General features: G+C 46.8%; 1 protein-coding gene across 2 annotated transcripts in view; it reads right to left on the bottom strand.

Moving 5' to 3' along the window:
- Positions 1 to 712: 712 nt before the first annotated feature.
- The window catches only part of LOC121584841 (adhesion G protein-coupled receptor A2-like), a 50,879-nt gene continuing 25,148 nt past the window's right edge, over positions 713 to 26,443 (bottom strand). Inside the window, exons 3-20 of one of the 2 annotated variants that reach the window (XM_041900995.1) lie at positions 25,544 to 25,615; positions 13,465 to 13,536; positions 12,384 to 12,455; positions 8,472 to 8,543; positions 7,998 to 8,161; positions 7,088 to 7,301; positions 6,697 to 6,861; positions 6,408 to 6,606; positions 6,061 to 6,210; positions 5,721 to 5,882; positions 5,434 to 5,634; positions 4,904 to 5,093; positions 4,560 to 4,771; positions 4,273 to 4,400; positions 3,932 to 4,055; positions 3,685 to 3,851; positions 2,550 to 2,639; positions 713 to 2,385 (exon numbers count right to left, since the gene is read on the bottom strand). In XM_041900995.1, the coding sequence (XP_041756929.1) occupies positions 966 to 2,385; positions 2,550 to 2,639; positions 3,685 to 3,851; positions 3,932 to 4,055; positions 4,273 to 4,400; positions 4,560 to 4,771; positions 4,904 to 5,093; positions 5,434 to 5,634; positions 5,721 to 5,882; positions 6,061 to 6,210; positions 6,408 to 6,606; positions 6,697 to 6,861; positions 7,088 to 7,301; positions 7,998 to 8,161; positions 8,472 to 8,543; positions 12,384 to 12,455; positions 13,465 to 13,536; positions 25,544 to 25,615 (3,874 nt within the window). In that variant the 3' untranslated portion in view covers positions 713 to 965. The remainder of the gene's footprint in view (positions 2,386 to 2,549; positions 2,640 to 3,684; positions 3,852 to 3,931; positions 4,056 to 4,272; positions 4,401 to 4,559; positions 4,772 to 4,903; positions 5,094 to 5,433; positions 5,635 to 5,720; positions 5,883 to 6,060; positions 6,211 to 6,407; positions 6,607 to 6,696; positions 6,862 to 7,087; positions 7,302 to 7,997; positions 8,162 to 8,471; positions 8,544 to 12,383; positions 12,456 to 13,464; positions 13,537 to 25,543; positions 25,616 to 26,443) is intronic. The other variant, XM_041900996.1, reaches the window with a different exon arrangement.

Below are 26,443 nucleotides of genomic sequence, written 5' to 3'. Positions count from 1 at the left end.
AGATCAGGTATGGCCAATTAGTGGGCACGGCCAACACACCTGAACACACTTAACAAGATAGAGGATAGAGAGAGTTTTGTTGATGCGGATGAATGGAAATGTATGTTTTTAAATAACATTCTTATAACGTTCTCTGAACGTTACTAAAGTTTTCTTGTGTTTTTTATGGAAAGTTTACTTAATGTTCTCGGAACAATTTGAGAACATTAATTTAAATAGAACCTTGAGAAAGCCTGTAGAAAACGTTATTCTAAAGTAATGACATTCCCAAAGAAGAACGTTGTTTCTTAACGTTCTTGGAACAATTTGAGAACATTACTTTAAATAAAACCATGACACTATTTCGATTTTTTTTTTTTAACTCTGCATTGTTGGAAAAGGACCCATAAGTAAGCATTTCACTGTCAGTCTACACCTGTTGTTTACGAAGCATGTGACAAACACATTTCGATTTGATTAGATTTGATTTGAAACCTGTAGGAAACGTTATGCTGAAGTCCTGAAATTCCCACAGAAGAACGTTGTTTCTTAACATTCTCTCAACTATTTGAGAACATTCCAAATGTCAAACCAGTTGGAGACGTTCCTAGAACATTACCAACATTTTAATTAAATGTAACCATGTTTGAACGTTCTCTTAAAGTAATGAAATACCAAGAAAATTATGTGTTTTTTTGTCAAGCTCCTTAAATGTGCTGAGAATGTTCCAAAGACAAGCAACCATCCTGCACCATTCCCAGAAAGTTGTGGGAAGGTTGTATGCAAAATAACCATAGGACAACCACGCTTTCACCAAGCTCTATAAGAAACGTATGGTTCTCAGAACGTTTTGTGCTAGCTGGGGAGTTACACACATGGATCTCAGATCAGGATTAGTCTCTATAGGCGTAGGACACTACAACAACAGCAGTCATATCAAATATTGTCAGGGTCCAATGTGGACATTTGCTGGGAGAGTGTGAGGGTCACACTGTAGTTTCACTTTTCCACATACTTTTCATGCCCACAGAGCTCTGGGAATGGTCTGTGCCGCTTGTGTCCAATTCCAGCTCTATCACAGAGCTCTTGATGGTGCCGTTAGGGGCAGCCCCTGGCACAGCGGTAGTGATACTGTTCAGAGGGTAGGAGCAGCGCTTAGCTTCCCGCTCTGCAGCCGCTGCCAGTTTCAGATTGTCTCGGCTGGCGCTGTGCCTATTACCTTGCATAGCCACCCTGCTGGCCACAGAGGGGAGCAGAGGGAAGGGCTTACGGCTGCCGCTGCTGCCCCCGTCGCTTCCCTCTGAGGGGCTGGTGGCCACTGTCCCCCCCACTCTCCTACCGTTACCGTTGGTTAGCGGAATGGCCGGGCTCTCAGAGTGGCTGTGATGGAGACTGCCATTCTCACTAGTGGCCTGTTTGTGAGTTGGATGGGAAGCGTTGTGCTGCTCTATACCTGTAGGTCCCAGTGCTCCCATACTGCCCCCTCCCCCACCAGCCCTCATGGCTTTGAGACGGTAGTGACCTCTGCCTTCACCTCGGTGGTGATACTGGCTGCTCCCTTGTTTAGTTCTGCCACTGACCTTCTTCCTCTGAGGCTGGACAGGGGCTACAGAGCCTATGGTGGGTAGCAGGTTGTTAGCTTGCTTGTTGTTATTGTCCGCACTGGTGCTGGTGTTGATGCCTGCTGGGGCACGAGTGGCATTGTTGGTATTTTCTTGTGCCACCTGCAGCAGGTTGGTAAGTTTGCAGGGCCCAGGGCCCACACTGCTGATCCCACTGGGGGTGGAGGAGGACCTGGCTGATGAAGAGTTGTGGGGATCCCCTTGAGCATGGCAGCCAATGAAGATCTGGGATCCCTGTTCAGAGGTGGTCTGCACCCCACTCACAGTGGTGCAGGTGTGCGTGTAGGCTGGCATGGGCTGGGAGCGGTGATACCCTGGACAGCAGCTTAGCCAGGAGGCCTGCACATCAAGGCGTCGGAAGCAGTGGTGCACCACCAGGAACACCCCCAACACGGTGGCAGCTACTCCATAGAGACAGCTGAACAATAGGCTGCTGCGCCCTGTCAGCCACATGGCCATGGCTCCACAGCTCCACAGGGCCAGGAACAGGAAGTGGGTGGCTACCAGCATCAGGAACTGCACCTTCAGGGTGTACTGGTCCTCTGGGGTCAACGCAGCATGTATGGTCCCCACCACAGAGTCTGTGGACAGGAGACTGGTGCTGCCACCCAGGGCTGGCTGGCTCTCAGGCATAGGGGAGGACAGGGAGGATCTTGGGCACTCTTTGGACACCCGGTGCCTCAGGCGAAACACAGTGCACAGGAAATAGATCCAGGTCACCAATACCGCCAAGCCTGCGGGGACAAAGAAGGCCCCCAAACTGGGCCGCCACACCAACCAGCAGCTGGAAAATGCAATAAAAAAGTCAGTAAGGTCATAGCAAAACAAGGACACCTCTATGTATTCAAAATCTCATGAAAATGTCAAATGTTGCTCTTGAATAAGCAATAAACCAAAAGATAGTGTGTGAAGGGCCAATGGGTCAATAGTAAAATGAGAAGCACTCACTAAGGGTTGTTGTCCCCATAGTTGTTCACGTTGACAGCTGCAGTGATGCCACATATGATGAGAGGTACACCACCAGCTATTAGATAGAACCTGTATTCAAGAAAGATACAAATTAGAGGGATCAAAGAAATGTTGATGAAAAAGGAAGTAACAGTGAATGACAGTGAACTTATTTAGGAGTGAAGTATAATGTGAGATACAAGTCTATAATATTGGAAACAACAACCAAAACCCAAGGACTGTATGACAAATAGTTTCTGTTTATTCTGTATGAGATTTACATAGCTCAGTTGGTAGAGCATGGCGTTTGCAATGCCAGGGTTGTGGGTTCGATTCCCACGGGGGGCCAGTATGAAAAAAATAAAAGTAATGTATGCACTTACTAACTGTAAGTCGCTCTGGATAAGAGCATCTGCTAAATGACTAACATGTGAATTTAGGGGCTTTGCTCCTTTGTTGTTTTCTCCCAGCAAACATACATTTCACACAGCTGTAGTGATCCCTAGGCTGGCTGTCTGTGATCTCCTAAGCTGAACTGAGCTATTAGTTGGGCAGCCTCTCTGAGCTAGCTGATAGTGTAACAATGGGCAATAGGCTGCAGGTGGGTTGTGATTCATCACAGGGCCAGGTGTCATTGGAGGGCTGACAACATGCGGCGGTGGTCGACAGAGGGGTTTGGGAAAGCCAGAGAGGTCAGCAGTACTGTGCATGATCACAGCCAGGGAGCACCAGGGCAGAACGGCACACGGGGGAGGAGGAGGGGAGTGGGGCAGTAATGAGGGGACAGTGCACCCCCTCCATCACCCTGGCCAGATTTACCATATTCTCATCAACCTCTGTTATCCCTCGCTCCTACATTCCTCCCCTCCCCCACTCTGGGCTCAGCTCTCTGCATCTGTCACTGCTGCTCTTTTGTGCCTTTAGCAGTAGTCTACTGTTTTTCCCTCCAAGGTTCTCAAACAGAAGAGCCTTGGTTCTAAACACAATGGTGGTCTTTGATATGACACAGTTTGGGTGTCCGTTCACATGAATACAGTCATTTAAAATAGCGCACCACAATGAGCTCCCAACTCAACCATTGACCTGTTTGACAATGACTCACAACATTCTCATCTAAAAGTCGACTCTGTCTCACCCTGATGACATCACTGACCTGAGCATAGGCCGCTGAGTAGGTGGAACAGGAGACTCTCCCTCTGGTTGCCGTGGCATCCTCCAGACAGCCTCTTTGTAGAGGACTCTGGCGCTGACACCGATCCACAGCAGAGTAGACAAGGAGGAGTAGTGTAGAGTGATGCCCACCTGACACAAATCACACTGGGTCAGCCTTCACACACCACACGTAGAGATCATAAGCTGGGTCTGAGAGGAGAGGGACTTACTGCCTGGCACACCATTGGGTAGCTGGTCAGGGTGATGCCTCCTGCGTAGACAGCTGTGGTCATAGCGATGTGGAAGCAGGTATTGAGTAACGTGTGCCAGCTCTTTCTGGATATATTTATAGAACTACAGGAGGAGGAAAACAAAGATGAACATTAGCAGTGAAAAAAGACAGTGGGGTATGTCAGATAATAGCGCACGCACAAACACACACACACACACACACACACACACACACACACACACACACACACACACACACACACACACACACACACACACACACACACACACACACACACACACACACACACACACACACACACACACACACACACAGTACCTGTGGTGTAGCATGTGTGTGATGATGATGGTGAAGAGGCAGAGAAGGAGGATTGCAGTACAGGTATAGACCACAGGGTGGAGCACCCTCACTGACATGGGTGGGGAGTGGGGGAAGTCAGGGACCTCCTAGGAAAAACATTTAAATAGAAATGCAACAACCGCACTGTGGGGCTTGGTATAAAATCCTGAGATTGTGAGAAGAGAACATGGATATTCATCCAGTGCAGTCATCATTACATTACATCCACCATGTGTCTCAGAGTGAGTGATCCCAGGATGCCCTACCTGCAGCACAGCGTAGTTGCTGAGCACAGAGCAGCGCAGGGTGGAGGTGGCAGAGTCAGTGTGGGCCAGTTGGCAGCCCTCCTGGCTCCACCCCCCCTGCTTCTGCTGCAGTGCCTGTAAGCTCCAGTGGGCCGCCACCGGCTCGCTGCCCGAGGTTGAGTGGCGCAGGGACACCAGGATGGCCTCCGAGTGGTTCCACAGACTACACCCGTCTGCCAAACAAAGGAGGAGATAACCATCACCAGCTCATACATGTACATTTTTTAATTATTAAAAAAACTGTTTTGACCAGTCTGTAAATTAATTGAATTGTGTAATAATAGTATAATAGCCAGTTCCCTCACCCAGGCCTACGTAGACCACTGGGCTGTTGACACTGCGTCTGTGGGCGTGCTCTCCAGGACTGCTGGAGTTCCCAGAGAAAGGGAAGAACCTCCCTGTACGGAACGCCACAAACTGGAGCTTACAGTCTGACGGGGCGTCCGGGGGGAACAGAGAGGCAGGGAGAACCACAGAGGCCAGGGCTACAGCATTCTAGAGGGAGGGAGGGCGGGAGGGATCCTTTACTTTTCTACTTTCAAATATATTTGGCCATATTATCTCAATGGAATATGAAACAGAAAGTTCAAACACTAAACGACCAAATCTAAAACGTTAGGATTTTCTCCCTCTTTCATGTCAACTGTTGTAAATGACTATGCTACATGCGGATCCATGCCATCTCCAGTATGTCAAGCCCTAATGTGTGCTCCATCTAATGAGAACCGTATGCACTGTCTGCCATTGTACCACAGACACACAACCACAGTCCTGTTAGTGAGTGAGGATAGGTTCAGGTCTGGGTGAGGGAGAGGGAGACAGAGACAATGCTCACCTTCATGGGGAAGTTGTTTAGGGAGGTGTTGTGGGTGCCAGTGGTGCAGCGGAAGCGGAGCTGCTGTTCGTGGGCGGGCTCTGCCCCCTCCATGCCCAGGTTGTCTAACAAGGTCTCCCGGCGTTGGTAGGCTGTGCAGCTCATGCCAGTGAAGTGGGCCGGACGGATAAGGTGGGCCTCCATCACAATGTTCCTGGAGATCTTTGTGGGGAAAAAACAACTTTGATTACAATTCAACCTTTAAAAAAAATTATACTACATAAAAACATGTTAAAATTTGACAGTACCATGGAAAGGTCCTGGGCATGGCTGTGTAGCTGGGGCCAGGCCAGGGTCTCCAGAGAGTGGACTATGGAGCTGCAGGCTCTCTTTTCTCTCTGGGCATGGGCCAGGATCTGATCATCCACCTGCATCAGGTTACTGCCCATCTCCACCAGCACCTCTGACAGCTGACACATACATACACATGTAAAGACATGAGGACAGAGTCAGACACATACAAAAACAGGCATTCACATAAACACAGGGGGCAGAAAGAAACAAGGGAATCATGAATATTCAAGTCAAAAGACACAACATAAAACCACAAAGACCTGCATTGAGGGTATAAAGATCTCATCGCCCTACCTCTCGCAGTGGTCGGACATATTCCATGAATTTCTCCATCATCTGGGCCACGTACATCACGTCCATGGTGTCAGTGAAACCGGATGCCTCCAGAGTGTAGGTGCGCACCTGATGTGCCAGAGTGACTGCATTAGAGGCATTGATGGGCATCTGGAAAAAGAGGGAGAGAGAGTATGATTATTTAAGTATGAAGCAAATAACTCATATGTTTTGTTACTTTTACACATTTACCTTTCAGGCTATTTACATATTACTACCATAAGACATGCATCATACTTAGATTTTATATGTACTGGACAACATTTATTTGGGACATCCCAAGCACAGTCCCTGGCACTGGAACTGACCAGGATGAAGGTGTGTAGGACCCGTGTGATGTCGTTAGTGTAGAGACAGTTGTCGTAGTCTCCCTCCTCCCAGCTCCCTGAGCGGTCACAGTAGCGTGATGCCTGCTTCTGCACCACACCACCCCCCATGGACAGGGAGGGGTAGCGCAGCTGCAGACAGTACTGGTAGGAGGTTATACCTGCCAGGGTCCTCGGCCACCTAGGAACCACACCCAGAAATAATGATGAAGCATGTTTAATCAGAAAGTCTGTTGTTTCTGGAGAGGGGAATTATTGTTTTCTTCCTTACTTGAACTCTCCCCGGTTGTTAGTAACTCTCTCCTCCGGACAGAAGGAGGCACTGTTCTCCAGCACCACTATCTCCACACTGCGGGAGGTGTTGCCCCGTCCAGTGACCACCACACACTCCCACTCTCCACTGGCCTCCACATGCACGTTGGACAAGATGAGCTCACTGCACCGAGGAGACAGTACATCAGTCACTGCCATCACCACATACAGCACAGCACACTACACCGCATGTCCTGTCAGCAGAAACTAAACAAACAGTGCCATATTTCACTTAAACCTTTATAATAAATAAGTGAAAATAAGACAACTGAGAAGTGCAATAAAAAGGAAAAATGAGAGTGCTGGGAGTGACAGGTGTACCAGCAGACCCCTCAGTACTGTAACGTTACCTGGTGATGAAGGTGCAGTCATGCACCACGCTGGCCTCCAGACTGACGCCCTGTTCAGGGTCAGAGGTCACCAGCTGGCCGTTGTGGCGCCAGTGCATCGCAGTGATTTTGTCCACCAGGGCGGCAGTGCAGTGGAAGGGCATTCGGTCCCCCTTGAAGACCGCCTGGCGCTGGGAGGGCAGGAGAGACAGGGTGTGCAGCTCCAGAGGCCCGTCTGAGTGAGGAGAATAACACAGCACAGTCAGGGGAAGGGAAGGAAGATGAGACCATAACAAATCACTCTGGTTATTTCTGCTGCTCTCTCATTACTCAACCTCAGCTTAATGTTTATGAGGAAGCCATTATGAGTCTGCTTTTTTAGGAATATTGGATGCAGACAGCCCCAATTCATAAAGGCAGACCACAGAGGAGTTGTCAACACAGGCACAACACAGCTAGCTCATGCACTTGGAAATACAACCCACTGAGTGGAAAAGGAAATACAACCCACTGAGTGGAAGAGGAAATACAACCCACTGAGTGGAAGAGGAAATACAACCCACTTAGTGGAAGAGGAAATACAACCCACTAAGTGGAAGAGGAAATACAACCCACTGAGTAGAAGAGGAAATACAACCCACTGAGTGGAAGAGGAAAGGGAACTAGATTTTCCTGCAGGAATACTATAGACAGCAGGCCATTGGAGATAGCAAAACATTGGTCTTTTGCTTTTATATTGAACCACTTTTTTTTTTACATGGTCACTCACATACTGTACTCCTACCTAACAGATTTGGGACATCTACAAACAATATCATCATGAGAAAACAATGACTCTGTTATTCACATACTCAAGTTTTCATACTATTTGAGGGGTGATAGTGGTGAACCACCTCATTCATAAGCATTACATTTCCTGTCAGACACTCACCACAGCTCAGCTGACTTTCCCTCAGTCCACGCAAGGGCTTTCCATGGAGGCTCTTGGGATAGGCACAGACGGTCTCATTCCCAAGCCGTGCTGTACTGTTGCGAAAGTAACCTGGTACCCAGCGCAGCCCACAGTCACATGACAGGAAGTCAGAGTTGAAGTTCCTGGTGAGAAAAAGCAGGGAGTTTTACAACAACATTCATCATGGGAGATTACACTGAGGAGCGGGTGCACTTTCCCTCTAACGGCACATGTTGCCCAACAGTTAATATCTATTCTCTGGTGGTACATTATATGATCAACATGTCAGATGTGACAAAAGGCTGTCCATGGCTTGAACTAAGCCTATAGAGAGAATAATGTGCTCAGATTGCCTAGATTTATTTCATACCGCTTACTAAGTTTATACAAACATCTGTCTGGAGCAAACAGGGATAAAGGTGATGACAGTTACGAGCAGAGAACAGTACTCACACAAGCTTAAGAGAGGGGAGCTCCTGGAAGACCCCCGAGTCCAAGGTAGATAAGATGTTTCCAGAGAGGTTCCTAACAGCAGAAAACAGACAGATGCTCAATCACAATCACTGTACTAGGTACCCATAATACTACACTAGGATGTGTTCAATGTGACGCGCTTAATATACAGTTGAAGTCGGAAGTTTACATACACCTTAGCCAAATACATTTAAACTCAGTTTTTCACAATTCCTGACATTTAATCCTAGTAAAAATTCCCTGTCTTAGGTCAGTTAGGATCACCACTTTATTTTAAGAATGTGAAATGTCAGAATAATAGTAGAGAGAATAATTTATTTCAGCTTTTATTTCTTTCATCACATTCCCAGTGGATCAGAAGTTTACATACACTCAATTAGTATTTGGTAGCATTGCCTTTAAATTGTTTAACTTGGGTCAAACGTTTCGGGTAGCCTTCCACAAGCTTCCCACAATAAGTTGGGTGAATTTTGGCCCATTCCTCCTGACAGAGCTGGTGTAACTGAGTCAGGTTTGTAGGCCTCCTTGCTCGCACACACTTTTCCAGTTCTGCCCACAAATGTTCTATAGGATTGAGGTCAGGGCTTTGTGATGGCCACTCCAATACCTTGACTTTGTTGTCCTTAAGCCATTTTGCCACAACTTTGGAAGTCTGCTTGGGGTCATTGTCCATTTGGAAGACCCATTTGCGACCAAGCTTTAACTTCCTGACTGATGTCTTGAGATGTTGCTTCAATATATACACATCATTTTCCTTCCTCATGATGCCATCTATTTTGTGAAGTGCACCAGTCCCTCCTGCAGCAAAGCACCCCCACAGCATGATGCTGCCACCCCCGTTCTTCACGGTTGGGATGGTGATCTTCGGCTTGCAAGCCTTCCCCTTTTTCCTCCAAACATAACAATGGTCATTATGGCCAAACAGTTATATTTTTGTTTCATCAGACCAGAGGACATTTCTCCAAAAAGTACGATCTTTGTCCCCATGTGCAGTTGCAAACCGTAGTCTGGCTTTTTTATGGCGGTTTTGGAGCAGTGGCTTCTCCCTTGCTGAGCTGCCTTTCAGGTTATGTCGATATAGGACTTGTTTTACTGTGGATATAGATACTTTTGTACCTGTTTCCTCCAGCCTCTTCACAAGGTCCTTTGCTGTTGTTCTGGGATTGATTTGCACTTTTCGCACCAAAGTACGTTCATCTCTAGGAGACAGAACGCATCTCCTTCCTGAGCGGTTGTCACGATCGTCGGGAACAGAGGACCAAGGCGCAGCGTTGAAGGCGAACATACTCTTTTATTAGTGATTACACAAACAAAAACAACAAAAAATAACGTGACGTCCTCGGTCTAACACAAACCACACTGGAACAAGATCCCACAAACACTGTGGGAAAACTGGCTGCTTAAGTATGGTTCCCAATCAGAGACAACAAGCAACAGCTGATACCCGTTGCCTCTGATTGAGAACCACACTGGCCAACATAGAAATACAATACTAGACTGGAACAGGCACGGGTCGTGCCGGACTGACGACGCACACCACTGGCTTGGTGTGGGGAGCAGGAACAGGCCGGACCGGGCTGGCGACGCTCACCATAGGCTTGATGCGGGGAGCAGGAGCGGGCCGGGCCGGGCTGGCGACGCGCACCATAGGCTTGGTGCGGGGAGCAGGAACGGGCCGGACCGGGCTGGCGACGCGCACCATTGGCTTGGTGCGGGGAGCAGGAGCGGGCCGGACCGGGCTGGCGACGCGCACCATTAGCCTGGTGCGGGGAGCAGGAACAGGCCCGGCCGGGCTGGCGACGTGCACCATAGGCTTGGTGCGGGGAGCAGGGACAGGCCGGGCTGGGCTGGCGACGCGCACCATTGGCTTGGTGCGGGGAGCAGGAACAGGCCGGGCCGGGCTGGCGACGCGCACCATTGGCTTGGTGCGGGGAGCAGGAACAGGCCGGGCCGGGCTGGCGACGCGCACCATTGGCTTGGTGTGGGGAGCAGGAACAGGCCGGGCCGGGCTGGCGACGCGCACCATTGGCTTGGTGCGGGGAGCAGGAACAGGCCGGGCCGGGCTGGCGACGCGCACCATTGGCTTGGTGCGGGGAGCAGGAGCGGGCCGGACCGGGCTGACGAAGCGCACCACTGACTTGGTGCGGAGAGCAGGAATGGACCGGACTGGGCTGGCGACGCGCACCACAGGCTCGGTGCAAGGGACAGGAACAGACCGGACCGTACTGGGGACACAGACCACTGGCCCTACGCAGGGATCAGGAACGGGCCGGACCGGACTGGTAACACACCCCAGTACCTCTCGCCGTGCCTCTACACCTTCCTTCCCCTTTTTGACCAGTGGCCCCCGTAACCTGGCGGCCTCCTCTGCCAACCCGCTGGACCGCTCTATCACGGTCTCCTGCTGCCCCGTCGTCCACGGCGTGAGCCCCCCCCTAAAAATTTTCTGGGCTTCTCTCCTACCCGTGGACCAGGTCTCCATATTTTTCACCAGCCTTTCGCCCTTCTGCTTCCAAGTCAAGCCCCTCTCTTCCTCACACGGCTTGACCCAGTCGAGGAGGCGAAGGAGATCCTCTAGAGATCTCCCTGGCGATGGCTCCTGGACACGCTGCTTGGTCCAGTCTTGGTGGGATCTTCTGTCACGATCGTCGGGAACAGACGACCAAGGCGCAGCGTTGAAGGCGAACATACTCTTTTATTAGTGATTACACGAACAAAAACAACAAACGATAACGTGACGTCCTCGGTCTAACACAAACCACACTGGAACAAGATCCCACAAACACTGTGGGAAAACTGGCTGCTTAAGTATGGTTCCCAATCAGAGACAACAAGCAACAGCTGATACCCGCTGCCTCTGATTGAGAACCTGTCACGATCGCCGTTACAGGAAGCGGACCAAAGCGCAGCGTGTTGCACGAACATGATGCTTTATTTAATTAAAGCGAAACACGAACAACAAAACAAATAACGATTTGTGAAGTCCACAGTGACAATGACTGACTAGGAACAAAAACCCACAAACACAAGGTGAAAACAGACAGTTTAAATATGGCTCCCAATCAGAGACAACGAGCCAACAGCTGACACTCGTTACCTCTGATTGGGAGTCACTCAAACAAAGAAATACAACAACCTAGAACAACCCAACCAAGAAACAGAACACAAAGAAACAAACACACCCTGGCTCAACATACAGAGTCCCGGAGCCAGAGCGTGACAGAACCACACTGGCCAACATAGAAATACAATACTAGACCGAACACAATAGAAAACTCACACCCTGGCTCAACATACTAGAGTCCCCAGAGCCAGGGCGTGACAGCGGTATGGCGGCTGCGTGGTCCCATGGTGTTTATACTTGCGTACTATTGTTTGTACAGATGAACGTGGTACCTTCAGGCGTTTGGAAACTGCCCCCAAGGATGAACCAGACTTGTGGAGGTCTACAATTTTGGCTGATTTCTTTTGATTTTCCCATGATGTCAAGCAAAGAGGTACTGGGTTTAAAGGTAGGCTTTGAAATACATCAACAGGTACACCTCCAATTGACTCAAATGATGTCAATTAGCCTATCAGAAGCTTCTAAAGCCATGACATCATTTTCTGGAATTTTCCAAGCTGTTTAAAGGCACAGTCAACTTAGTGTATGTAAACTTCTGACCCACTGGAATTGTGATACAGTGAATTATAAGTGAAATAATCTGTCTGTAAACAATTGTTTGAAAAATTACTTGTGTCATGCACAAAGTAGATGTCCTAACCGACTTGCCAAAACTATAGTTTGTTAACAAGAAATTTGTGGAGTGGTTGAAAAACTAGTTTTAATGACTCCAACCTAAGTGTATGTAAACTTCCGACTTCAACTGTACAGTCATTTAGCCTGCTTACAGTTTGGTGAGGTTGGTGAGTCCCTGGAACATGTTTGGAGTCAAGCAGCCGATGCGGTTGTTGGACAGGTCGCTAGGAGAGATAACAGGGAGAGTGAGGGCACAGCAGTGAATAATGGTAATTTCTTAAGCTTATAGGTTTATCAACATAGTTTAGAAAGTACAGACTGGGCTATCTTGACACTGCATGTTGTTTTTGTGATCTCATTGGGAAAGACTGGCTTCTCCAGGACATTGGCCAATAGACTTCTGCTTCTTATTGTTTACAATAACAAAGTATTATCCAAAGTGGCTTTCTTGGTCTGTAGACCTATCTTTCACAATGTCCATTCATACAGCTAGCCAGTGTGTAACACAGCAGGATTGAGAATTTGACTTTTGCAACACTCTAGTGACTTGTGAATGTTCCTTATCGACAGACCATGAAGCCTCCTGTAAAGCCTTATCACAAAAGCACTCTGTAGCCCCTGCATGCTGTGTCTGCATGGTATAAGGACAGTCTCAGAGAGGGCCTTGTTCCACTGTCCCCCTGACACAACCCAGCAGAGAGTGTGTGTTTATCTCTCCCTGTTTGTTTTGAAAAGCCCCAGACCTTGCAGGGAAAACACAAGCAGTACAGGGAGGGGAAAAGAGTCACGCGGCGCAGGGCAGAGGACCGGAGCCGACCGCGACGTGACCAGACCTCACGGTCCAAACACACAATGAGTGAGCAACAAGCGGTCGCAAACTGCTGCCCTGTCACATCCAATGATGTGTGAGGAGCCTCTGCGTGGTCCTGAGGTTTCCATGGCGGCAGAGCAGGGCACCAGACATGTCATTCCAGACCCCACAGAGATCAGCACAGACCAGCATATACACTGATCACAGCTATCCACAACACATAGCTGAGCCAGCCAGGCTTTTATGATGACACTAAAACTGAGATATGATATAGTATGACGTGTCATAAAAGGTTATGACTATGTGTGCTGCTTATGAAAAAAATAGGACACATGCAGTGCTGTGCAGGGAAACTGTGGCAACTAAAACCTCTCTGTATGTATGCAATATGACTGTTTACAATGCAGCCGATAAGCACTTACAGCTTTCGAAGATCAGATAAACTTTGGAAGGCTCCAGGCATGATGGTGCTGATGAGGTTGCTCCTGAGGTCTCTGAGGAGAAAGATAAATATATATTTTACATAAGAGATTAGACTGCATGGCAATGAAACGGACATTTGATCAGCAATACAGTGGTTTGTTTAAAATGACTGGGAGTGGATACCTATGCCCCAAACATAGCCCCACCAGTGGGACACAGCAGGATATTTCTGCATTCTGATGGTTGGGAAATCTTACCCCAACAGCCACCTGGGCTTGGGTCTAGCAAGGATGCAAATACTTCACCAAAGAAAACATAGCTGGAATCGAATCGTTTGAAAATAACTCTTCCCACAATAAAGTTACTCTGGCTATTGCCAAACCATAAATATTAATTTATTTGACTGTCTTTGAAAATCTAATTTCATAATACCCACTAGATTTGACCCCACCCTCTTCCCGTGCCTTGCCCAGCCATGTCCATGTCTTAAACCACTCAGCCACATACCCTTCTCCGTCCGTAGTCAGACCTGCCGGAGAATTAACCTCTGATACTCAGGGAGGCTCTTTATTGGTCAGGTTGGAATAGCAATGTTGGAGAAGGTCATCAGACAAAGGGTTGCAGGCAGGACCAGGCTGACGTGTGGAGGGAATTTGATCCTTGTTCCTACAGCATGAAAAATGGTTGCTCCCAAAGGAACAGTCACAGAGGAGGATTTCCTTACAGAAGCTCCCAGACATCACCCCCCCAACCCCCATACCAATCCTTCCCAGTCTTTCTGTTCCACTATCCCACAATGCATTATCTCAGATCTATTTTCCTAACCACACCGCCTCACACCATTCAATAAAATGAGAGCCCCCTCAAACCTCAGACAACTCCTCTCCCACTCTTGTCCTCCATCCAAGAGATGAGCTATTTTGATCAAATCAGTGCAGATTAATTCTGAGAATGGGTTCCAGTAAATACAAGAGAGAGAGAGAGAGAGAGAGAGATAGAGAGAGAGAGAGAGAGAGAGAGAGAGAGAGAGAGAGAGAGAGAGAGAGAGAGAGAGAGAATATGGCTAGAACAAAGTGAGATACAGGCAGGGGTTTTATTGGTCAGGATCTGTTTTGGTCATCACTCATATCAGAATGATCTAAGGCAGCACATAATGATGGACCTGGTCTTGTGTAGTGTTGTCCTGACTGTGACTGGATGGACCAGAGACAGATGTGTCTATCTGAAAGCAGTAAGACAGACAGCCTTAGACAGAGCAGACCAGATCTTTCAGCACAGTATGCCAGCCCACTGATGCAAAAACTTCACATGTGGAAGTTTCCCCTGACCAGAGCACTCACTGAACTACGCTAACTTGCCATATCTGTTTGGCATGTGCTTCAACGCTGACCTACAAACAGTAGTCAGCACGTGTGGAGAGAGAGAGAGAGAGAGAGAGAGAGAGAGAGAGAGAGAGGTAGAGAGAGGGCAAGAAATCCCTTGCATTGAGAAAACATCTGAGTGTATGAGAGTGCAAATTACAATGTGTTGGTCTGTCTGTGTGTGTGTGTGTGTGTGTGTGTGTGTGTGTGTGTGTGTGTGTGTGTGTGTGTGTGTGTGTGTGTGTGTGTGTGTGTGTGTGTGTGTGTGTGTGTGTGTGATAGAGAGAGAGAGAGTCAGAAGCCTAGCTGTTGACCAGGGCGGGGAGAACAATGATAATGTTTCCAGCCTGGCGTGTCCCGGGGCTCATTAGCACCGTGATGAAAGGCGGGGTACTGCCCACAACTTCCTCCCTTATGGTGACTACTGTGTCTCAGACACACACTTACTGTACCACACACACACATTGTGCCATACAGACATATTAGCTCTGTGCCACATACAATAGACACACTACTGTGCTAGAGACACACTCTGTACCACATAGACACACAGGCAGTCAAGTACTGTGTTCCTCTTAAAGGAAAACTCCACCCATTAGTCCATTGTTAATATAGTCCCTAAATGTTTTGTATGTCAGCAATCAAGTTTAAGATATATAACTTTCAAAATACAGAAATACAGCCGGTATGACGCATTTTGCATCATATGATGTAAAACGCAGCATCATATGATGGAAAATGCATAATTACGTATTTCTGTATTTTGAAAGTTATATATCTTGAAAACTTGATTGCTGACATGCAAAACATTTTTTGGACTATATCAACAATGGACTAATGAAACAAATACTAAAAGATACATTTTGGGTGGAGTTTTCCTTTAAACCTTAGAAGGTGAATCTGATGCACAATATGTCAACAGTCTTCTTGAGATAAAATCAAGTTCCACATGCACCCACATATCTGTACTCTCCACAATCTGCCCTTTCATACACATCTCCAGAAGGGGCAGAGCAATGTGTGCTTTAGGCCTATGAATATCAACAGTTGGGCACTCCGATATACTCTCTTATCACTGAGCTGGGGAATGTGGAGGAGAGCACCAGAGTCAACAGAGCCAGCAGCCCCATGCAGCCCCATGCAGGCCACACACCCAGGCAATGACTCCCCTCTGCCCTCTGAGGCAGCACTCTCCCAGGCTACGACTTCACAGCTCACTGGCCCTCACACTGATGACAGCAGCTGTCAACAGAGAAGAGGAGCAGCATACACAATGTCTGAAGGAATTTTAAATGCATATCCTCAATGTACTGTATTTCACCTTGAAACATACTGGCATGGAATTGCAGCCTTAAGTCTTCTATGAATCTGAAATGTGATGATGGGTATGTTCTTATCATTGGCGTCCCAACAACAAAAACAAGAAATGTTGTAGTAAATTCCCTCCCTTATATTGACTATTATCCACTCTCTCCCACTCTCACTTATCATCCCTTATAGTTTAGTTGCAGCACAAACATATATGAAATGAATATAAAATCTAACTTCTGAGGTGAAATTCACAAGCCTCACTTCTAAATGACTTATGGCAGTAGTAATACCCTGGCCAGACAGCAAAATAGGCTTCTGTGTTCCTGTGATAATAGGGCATGACGGCAAAGGACAGATTATTGATAATCTGACAATCTGCATCAAAATGTGTTTTTATTTACTGTTCAAAATAAATAACTGGTCCCCAAATGGATTTGTAACCAACATCCCTCTGAGCCCAGTGCTTTATCCCCTACACCACATGTGGCCCATATGATTGGGCCCTGACAGCATCCAACCCACTGCCAGTCTAAAAAGAGCCATTGTGTTCTTCAGCTGGGCCTGACACCAGGGTCTGCCATTAAAGACTATATTTTTTTCTCCAAGTCTTCTCCCGATCAATAGGGCACATCTATTGCTGCTCTGAAGAGTAATTCCTGTCTGGGACGGGACGGGGCACAAGCACCTGGGGCCCAGGCAGGAAAGGAGAGGAGGAGAGAGAAGCGACGTGCTCGCAGGGCAGCAAGAGGGTCATAATTAAGACGACTGCTGTATAGCGCTCCAGACTGTGGAGTGCTCCATTATCAGGCCCACAGTGGCAGGGGATGGAGTGCTCCAGTGACATTGTTCAGGCCATAGCCCTGGGGAATGCTGGGAGAATGACTGAAGCCAGGGAACGTCCACTTATTATCGCCAGACTGGAATCAAGAATTTCCTGTTTCAATCGATTAGGGATAGGGTTTTTTATAAGTAGAGAGAAAGGGCATTCCATTCCCCATTTTCTATACTGTACCTAGCTGCGATGCACAACACAGTTCACACAATCAACCATCCACGGTATGAAACAAGCGTTTGTTTGGGTGTGCGGAGTGAGACAGAGAGAAAAAAGAGAAAGGGACTGAATGGTTAACTGGCACCAGAGGTCAGTGGAGACCATTTTTGTGCTGCGTGTCATTTCCTGTCTCGTTGGCGTCTCTAGAACAGAGGCCCTTGCTCGTTTATTTTTACAGTTTCTCTTTTTTTTTACTAGCTGCTTTTCCCCTGTAGGGAGGGGCAGGTGGGGATGGGGGGTTGGTGGGTTCAACATTGAGCAGATTCGGCCCTGTGAAACGGCCCCCTAGACCCCCCCACTCCTCAACACACTTGCTCACAATGGGGGCTCTGTAACACAGCCCCCAAAACCTACTCCTGCCTTCCCCCCAAAACAGGAAACCAGGATCTGCCGAGGTCTTGTTTTTCTACTAATTTCCTGCTTTCCTGCCCCTTCCACAGATTATTTTCTTTATTTTTTTTTCTGGTTCCCCTCAGATTGGATCTCTAATCTACGTTAGCTCGTGTGCATCTGGAAACCAGTTGCTTTAGCCGTGTCGGTTGGTTCTCCAGTCCAGAGCTGCAGTTATTAACCACTGCATGCAGCCTATTCTTTCATAGCAATAATGACCAATAATGACCTAATAATAATGACAAATTATAAACAAACCGATCATTACCCTTGAAATTCAATCAAAAGATGCAACTTGCACACACACACAACCCTCAGTTGGAAATACCATTAAAAAACATCCAGGTGATTTAAAATCCTCCGGTAAATAGTGCTTCACCTGAAGGTACATATGGGCACATCTGATGTTGGGTGCAACTAAGAAGAAGCCTCTTCCAACACTGGGTAATTTCAACCATGCCATGCCACAGAGCTCTAGAGTGAACTGTCTTGAAGGAATACGGCCACTGCTCTGGCCAAGTCTGACAGTAGTTTAAACTGTGGTACCAAATGCACGCTAGCTGGGGAAAGGATGAAAGGACTGAAATAGCCATGTAATACTTTTATTTGAAGTGTAACATTTCCTAGGTTTCCACAGTCTGCTGCTAGGGGTACTGGAGATCATTCTGCCAAGGAAAACTCTGGAACCATGGACTTACTGACTCCAACTCTGAGTTCTGGAAGGAACAGGGCTAGATGACAAAAGGGAGGTGATACCCACTTTGACTGTTCTCTTGATTGCAATTAGTATGCATGAGGTCCTGGTAGCAACACTGTTATACACAACTTCAACCAGGAAAGACTCAGGAATTGACCACAATTCACTTTACGTCACCAGTGTAGAGACCATTCATTTTTAATGCAAGGGTGTTTTATTTTCCTGTTTGTTCATGAACAACAGTCCCTCTGTGTAGGACTATCATAACAGTATGGAGATATTAGTCCTAAAAACCAGCCAGCTCATATTCTATAGTTTTCAGCAGAAAACCCCAAAAAGCAGAAGGGTCCCCCAAAAAATTAATGTTATGAAAATGTAGTAAATCCATAAAGTTATTTAAAAAGCAGACAGAAACAAAGCCAGCAATAGGCCACCTCCTCCATCGCTCTGCCAATGAGCTTGCAGACAGTAGTTTGGAAATACTTCATTCAGGGTTGGGAGTGGGCCAACTCTACCATAGGGAACGAACTGGCAAACAATGCTGTTCATAGAAAATATCAATGAAAAGGAGCGCAATCATGGGCGATGTGTGAATATGCATCCAGTGGGCGGACTGCAGCGAATAGAGGAGTAGTGAGAGAAAGGGGGGGATGGAACCGTCCGGTAGATGCAACGAGGAAAGCAGAAAAGGATTGAGAATGGAAGTGGGGGAAGGGAACAGAGAGAAACCTCAAGAACTTGTGAAGGAAGTTGAAATCATATCAAGTTTGCTGCATGTGCATTCAAGAACCACTGGTATATGAAGAATTATGTTAATTAATGAGCTTATGAGAGGGCATGCTCACCGTTTCAATAAACGCCTAGAGCCACGATTGAGTTAAGCTTGCAATACAAACACTCCCCGTTCCTTCAGTTTATCTCCCAGACACATCTGGAGTCTATCAACTCCAACAGCCCAATGCCCCCCTTTCTGTTTCCACTCTCTAGCATGCTTAACCCCTTCCTCACTCGACCCCTCATGTCACACACACTCATTAAGTGACCGTTGCCTCACAGGGGCCATTCAAAACCGTATGCAGGAGAAAGTACAACACAAACACTCATTTGTTTGGATAGTGAGAAATGAGAGTCCCGTGTCCAGCCGTCTCTAGCTGCTCCAGCCAGGAGTTCAGGTTGTTTTTCGGAGGACAGATTAAATCAGAGTGTTCCTGCAGCCTGGATTTGGACTCCATTCTGCTATGCCCAGAGGGGTCTAGACAGAAGGGCTCCTAGCCATGGCCATGGCAAAGCATAGCCCACCTCTGCACTGCTCCCACTCATCAAGGTAATTTGCTTAGCCTCTGTGGAAATAATGTTAATCTCCCCACTAAAGAAAACAACTTTATATACTGAACAAAAATATAAAGCAACATACAACAATTTCTAAGATTTTCCTGAGTTACAGTTCATATAAGGAAGTCAGTCAATTGAAAAAAATTCATTAGGCCCTAATCTATGGATTTCACATGACTGGGAATACAGATATGCATCTGTTGGTCACAGATACCTTAAAAAAAAGGTAGGGGCGTGGATCAGAAAAACCTGTCAGAATCTGGTGTGTCCACCATTTGCCTCATGCAGCACGACACATTTCCTTTGCATAGAGTTAATCAGGCTGTTGATTGTGACCTGTGGAATGTTGTCCCACTCCTCTTCAATGGCTGTGTGAAGTTGCTGGATATTGGTGGGAATTGGAACATGCTGTCGTACACGTTGATCCAGAGCATCCCAAACACGGTCAATTGGTGACATGTCTGGTGAGTATGTAGGCCATGGAAGAACTGGGACATTTTCAGCTTCCAGTAATTGTGTACAGATCCTTGTAACATGGGGCTGTGCATTATCATGCTGAAGCATGAGGTGATGGCGGTGGATGAATGGCACAACAATGGGCCTCAGGATCTCGTCACGGTATCTCTGTGCATTCAAATTGCCATCGATAAAATGCAATTGTGTCCGTTGTCCGTAGCTTATGCCTGCCCATACCATAACCCCACCGCCACCATGGGGCACTCTGTTCACAACGTTGACATTAGCAAACCACTCACCCACACGTGGTCTGCGGTTGTGAGGCCGGTTGGAATTACTGCCAAAACTCTCTAAAATGATGTTGGAGGCGGCTTATGGTAGAGAAATGAACATTAAATTCTCTGGCAACAGCTCTGGTGGACATTCCTGCAGTCAGCATGCCAATTGCACGCTCCCAAAAAACTTGAGACATTAGTGGCATTGTGTTGTGTGACAAATCTGCACATTTTAGAGTGGCTTTCTATTGTCCCCAGCACAAGGTGCACCTGTGTAATGATCATGATGTTTAATAAGCTTCTTGATATGCCACACCTGTCAGGTGGATGGATTATCTTGGCAAAGGAGAAATGCTCACTAACAGGGATGTAAACAAATTTGTGCACAACATTTGAGAGAAATCCGTTTTTTGTGCATATGGAACATTTCTGGGATCTTTTATTTCAGCTCATGAAACATGGGACCAACACTTAACATGTTGCGTTTATATTTTTGTTCAGTATATAAGGGAAACTGCTGGTGAACTCACTCTCTTTCACCAACAGCCTTCATACCATCTTTAGCAATCTCATCTCCTCCCCTGCATTGGATGGTAAAGTTGTTTAAGTTGGCCTAGTTCCTAACCCTAACTTCTCAGAATGGCAGAGACGATTTCAAGGTCTGTTTCAACAGGGCTCAAGCACAGCTTGAGAGGCTCCTGCCTCTACTTTATATAACTGATGTTATCGGGGTAAATATGAATGAATAGGACACCGTATTTCAGAGACACAGTAGACTTATTTCAATGATATCAAGGACTTTAACCCTCTGCTAAACACTCCCTCTCCACATCTGCAAATTCCCATGCCTTTCTTGACTTATGATGACCAGGAGTTTCAATGCAAACGTCCCCTCATTCTTAGCTTTCTATATAAATCACAAACAAGTGTGTATTTCCTGTTCTTAGCTGAAGTGGCTTCAACTAGGCAGGAAGTGAGGGGGAAAAGAGGTAAAACAGGCTATTGCAAACCAAAAAATATCTTACACACAAACCATGGTTAGAATAGCTATAAATGGCTATGAAGGAAATGTATAGGTCAGGAAGAATCACATCCAACAGTGAGTTTTTTTTAAGTCTGTGAACTGGCCCCATCCTGCTTGGCAGACCCAATCCCATGCAGCTAACTTAGCTCTTCCTTTCCTGTCCACCACAGTGCTCCTGCTCCTTCACCTATCCACTCTACCTCACCACTCTACCTCTCCCCTCTGTTCTCACTCTCCCATCTGTGCTCCCTCTCTCCCTGCAGAGTGAGCAGGCTGGTAATGAGGGCCCCTTATGCCCTGGCTGTCCTGTGTCCCATGGTGCAGTGGGGCCCCGTTGGACAGGAGCCAGACCCCCACTCTGCTCATTATTCTCATTACCTGGCCTCAAATCAGTGCAGGACAGGCCGCTGGGATCTGTCCACAACTCATAAAGGTCCCTGCTCGTTAGTGGGCCAGCCTCGTTAGGGCCTATCAGAGAGGGTGTGCTGCGAGGAGGTGGAGGTACCAGGAAAGGTGTGTATGTGAGAATGTGTGTGTGAGGGGGTGTGAGGGTGTGTGTATGTGTGTACACTAGAACGCTGAGTGTCGTACACTGGAATGCTGAAGTATGCAGTACATACAACTGTAGATATTGGGATACAAGCCTTTCAAAAAGAACTACAGTACAACACACAGATGTCCTGTAAGAGGGCAAAACAAACTAAGCTAAATAGCTCTCTGCACTTGGGTGGCATGGCAGTTTACGAAGGCAACAGTGGCTTTGAGGAGGTTTAGTCCAATGAAAGGGCTAACTGTGTGGAGGAATCCACAGTGTGGCCTGCTCTGCTCTGGTCTGGTTGGAGGAGGGGTTCCTGTTCTGTTGCTGTGCTTTCATACTTATAACAGCAAAGCTCTGATTATACTCAGCTCTGCCTCTGCTTGGACTACTGTTTCAAACATGGCTAAGTAGGCTGAGAGGGACAGTATTTCTGTTTAGACATCTACTTCTTACAATTATGCATGGAGGAGTTTGGGATGCCCATAATAGGATACACACACAGACAGACACTGAAGTTGAAACTGAGATCCACTGAAAGTGTGGGTGCAGTTGACTGTCTGGTTGACCTCCTGACTTTGGGGAAGGGCTGCTGTGGTCTTATTCCCTGGTGTGTGTTCACCCGGCCCTCGTGGGCTCCTAGATAGCACATTATGTTCTGAGAACCATACGTTTCTTAGAGCTTGGAGAGAGTGTGGTTGTCCTATGGTTATTTTGCATACAACCTTCCCACAACGTTCTGGGAATGGTGCAGGATACCCCGTTCTGGGAATGGTGCAGGATACCCAGCTAGCACATAACATTCTTAGTTGTTATGTTTCTTAGGTGGGAATTTCAGTACGTCAGCATAACATTTCCTACAGGTTTCCTCATGGTCCTATTTAAAGGAACGTTCTCAAATTGTTCAGAGAACATTAAGAAACAATGTTCTTCTGTTGGAATTTCAGTACTTCAACATAATGTTTTCTGCAGGTTTCCTCATGGTTCTATTTAAAGTCATTTTCTCAGAACATTAAGAAAACGTTCCATAAAAAACACAAGAAAACATTAGTAACGTTCAAAGAACGTTCCAATAATGTTTTTGTTTTTTTAAACATATACATTCCGTTCTCAGTGTCAACAAAACTCTCTCTATCCTCTATCTTGTTAAATGTGTTCAGGTGTGTTGGCCGCGCCCACTAATTGGCCACACCTGATCTTAATGAGTGCTTGTTTAAATGGGGTCTGGTTGAATAGACTAAAATGAACAGCTTTGTATGAGTAAAAAAAAAAATACCGCGCTGGCTCCATCCTTGTGGCGCAGGTGGACTAATTCCATGGATAGAGAACATAAGATCATAGGTTTGAATTTCAGACACAATAAAAAACAAATGTGTTTGCATGATTAATGCCTAAGCAAATGAATTTCCATGTGTCCTATCTGTGCTTGGAGTTCAAAACAGTTGAGCTAACAGCTTTACTAAAAGCCTTATTGAAACATGTTCTCAGAACTTAATTTAATTACTTTCAAATAACCTATAATTTCCATTCTCAGAACGTTAATAAAACCTCCCAGGAAAACTTTCAGGGAACCATAGTAAAACGTTCTCAGAACCTGCCTGCAACCTAAAACTGTACGCTCCCAGAACAGGCTACATTTTCACTTCCGTTCTCAGAACATTTTACCGGTCAGGAAACATTTGGCTTCGTTCCCAGGACCAATGGGAAAACAAAAAACGTATGTTCCCACAACTTCCAAGGAACCAAATGTACTAGCTGGACTGGCTTCTACAACGCTGACCACATATATGAGTAACTGCTCGCCACTGGACCAAATGACAAGCACATGTAGACAACAGGCTGGAAATAATGAGCAAGACCTGAACGGTGACCAAGCTAGAGACAAAACAAAACAACATAGCAACTCGCAGGGTGAGCAGCACAGTAGGTACACAACAAGCTAAATTAATTTGTTTTTTTTACTTCACATCTATCCATCTTTGCCCAGTTTGATTTTTTATTATGTCAAGGTGGTATATTTTAATATGAAAATAGTCATTTTCCCATGAGCTGATTTTTAATTGTAAGTTGTGAAATGCTCAATTACAGAGTGTGGAGCACAAGATGAGTGAGCAGACCTCCAGTGCAGTGTGTCAGAGGGCCGGTGGAGGTATGAGGTCTGAGCAGAGGAGTGAAACGAGCCCTGTATGATTTACAACATGTCCTCTGTTGCGCCAGACGCCCACAGCTCCTGCTGTGTGTGTGTGTGTGTGTGCGCGTATGTGTGCGTGTGTGTGTGTGTGTATGCGTGCGTGTGTGTGCGTGTGTGCGTGTTTGTGTGCGGGAGGTTCTTGTTCTGTGTCTCTCTAACTAGGTCATGGTTATAGCACTGCAGACCTGCTCCACCCCCTACCCCCTACTAGTTTCACTACTGTCCCAGGTACAAGGGCCTGTTAGTGGGCAAGCTCATGTTACCCACCCCACAAACCCCATGGCACTCTGGGGGGCCTTGTCTGCACTTGCAAAAACAAGTAATATCATCTCACTTTACATCAAACAAACAATTCTGCCCAAGCCTCTACCACTAATCAAATCTCAGCTACACCCGATCTAACAATACAGGTCATAAAGATGATCAAACTAAGCCTGAATAGATGAGGCGCTAACTATGATTAAGAAGAAGTTAAGAACATGGTCACACAGGAGCTTTCTTGCCTGGCATAGCTCACATAAAAGAGGGTCTAGCAGTTTCAGCAGGTTTAGCAATTTTTTCAGACCAGGCATGTCTGGGTTGAGCTCCAGTAGGTAGGTACTAACAAGCTAACAACTGCAGCGAATTACCATCTTTTTCTTTCTTCCAACATTTTGGAAAAGCTTGTTAACTTCATTGGTGGCAGCTCAGAGTCGCATGTGGAACTAATATCGCTTAAGCACCATCTCCCCCCACCCCCACCCCTCCCCCAAAACTGCTGCCTCCTAGACATACACAGGCAAGAGTTGGCCCCATTTCATACTGTACAGTACAAGACTGGAAGACCACTGTAGACTATCCTTTTGTTGACGCAATGTAAAACTCCCTTCCTCAGTGTCACTCAGCCTTTACATTTGTGTTCTTATGTTTACAACAGCAGGGACAGTTTGTGCCACTGATGAAAATCAAATCCTCAGAGGACTCAACTGTCATCTAAACTGTAAGGAACAATAAAAATAAAAAACAGTGGACCAGCTAGGCAGTGGGACCCTACATCCATAGGGTAGAGCCAGCCAGCCAGCCAGCTGCCTGCCTCAGTCTGAGTTACAGGCAGTGCAGGCAGCGCCAACAGCCTCCTCCTCCCATGGAATCCTCTTATCTTGTCGTGTAGAGCAGGGCTTCCCTGATAATGATGAATGGTGGTGTAATTATGTGATCTCTTCCATATAACTCTGTGATAACCACTCTGAGTGTTTCATCCTCCCTGCTGGAAGCCAGCCCACTGGATAGCAGAGCTGCGAGAAGCACAGATCTCCCTGATACCCTGTCTCTGTGGGGCTGTGGGCTCCGCAACACAGGGCCATATGGGCTACAAGTACCCAACTTGTTGGCGTTAAACCTGCCAATGTTAAACCTATGAGTGAGAACCCAGGACAGACTAATTCAGATGTAGTGAAAATGACATGCGTTACTCACAGTTTCTCCAGGGCATAGAGTCCAACAAAGGATCCATTTCTCAGAACCCTGATGCGATTGTTGCTCAAAATTCTGTTTTAAAAAAAGGAGCAAACCAAGATATCATTAGTATTGTGCTTCAAAAAAACATAAGAATTCATAAACATACACATTCAACTCATACTTAGCCTACCTGAGTGTTGTTTGTCAAACCCATATAGGATATGAAAGGAGTAAGGACAATAGCAGAGAAAGAGATGACCAACAACTCAATTACCCAGAAAATGGGTTTCAGATAAAAGTAGGACTCCTCTAAGAGGGTCAGAATCTTCATGAGAGGATAAGCAAACTGCACGAGAAGCAGTCACACGTGATTACCCTGGCCAGAGACATTACACAAAGCTGTTTCCAATTCATCCTAAAGACTAAATAGGAGACAGAGATTGGGGGTGGGGGTGGGGGGAAGGAAGCTTGTGATAATCATCCTGGATACATTTCTACATCAAAAGCCAATGGCGTTCACATCAAAGGAAAGTCTGCACTCGTCATGACAATTACCCTTCTCCCTATTGGCAAATAATTTGGCTTATAGGGCCCTTATCAGACAAGAGGGCGAGGGGCTTTCTAGGACCAGCCTGCACTGAGCAGAGCAGAATATCTGCTTTGTCTCAGAGGGCATCATAGGAAACAGTATTTACAGTAATCAGCCAGCCCATACGGACCAGCTCAGATGAACAGAGAGGCTACACCACTACAGAGCCCGCCAGCCTAGACCCAGACACAGCCAGGCCTTCACATGGTCCACTGTGACATTCCCTATCGGTGTAACCTGCTCAGGAGACACAGTCCCTGGTCCTGAAGCCTGTACCCCTACTACCCTACAAACCCCTGTGTCGTGGGTCCTGTCAGGTCGGCTGTGTG

Source organism: Coregonus clupeaformis, chromosome 16, assembly GCF_020615455.1.
Source record: "Coregonus clupeaformis isolate EN_2021a chromosome 16, ASM2061545v1, whole genome shotgun sequence".
Lineage (NCBI taxonomy): Eukaryota > Metazoa > Chordata > Actinopteri > Salmoniformes > Salmonidae > Coregonus > Coregonus clupeaformis.
This window is presented reverse-complemented; position numbering and strand designations above follow the sequence as displayed.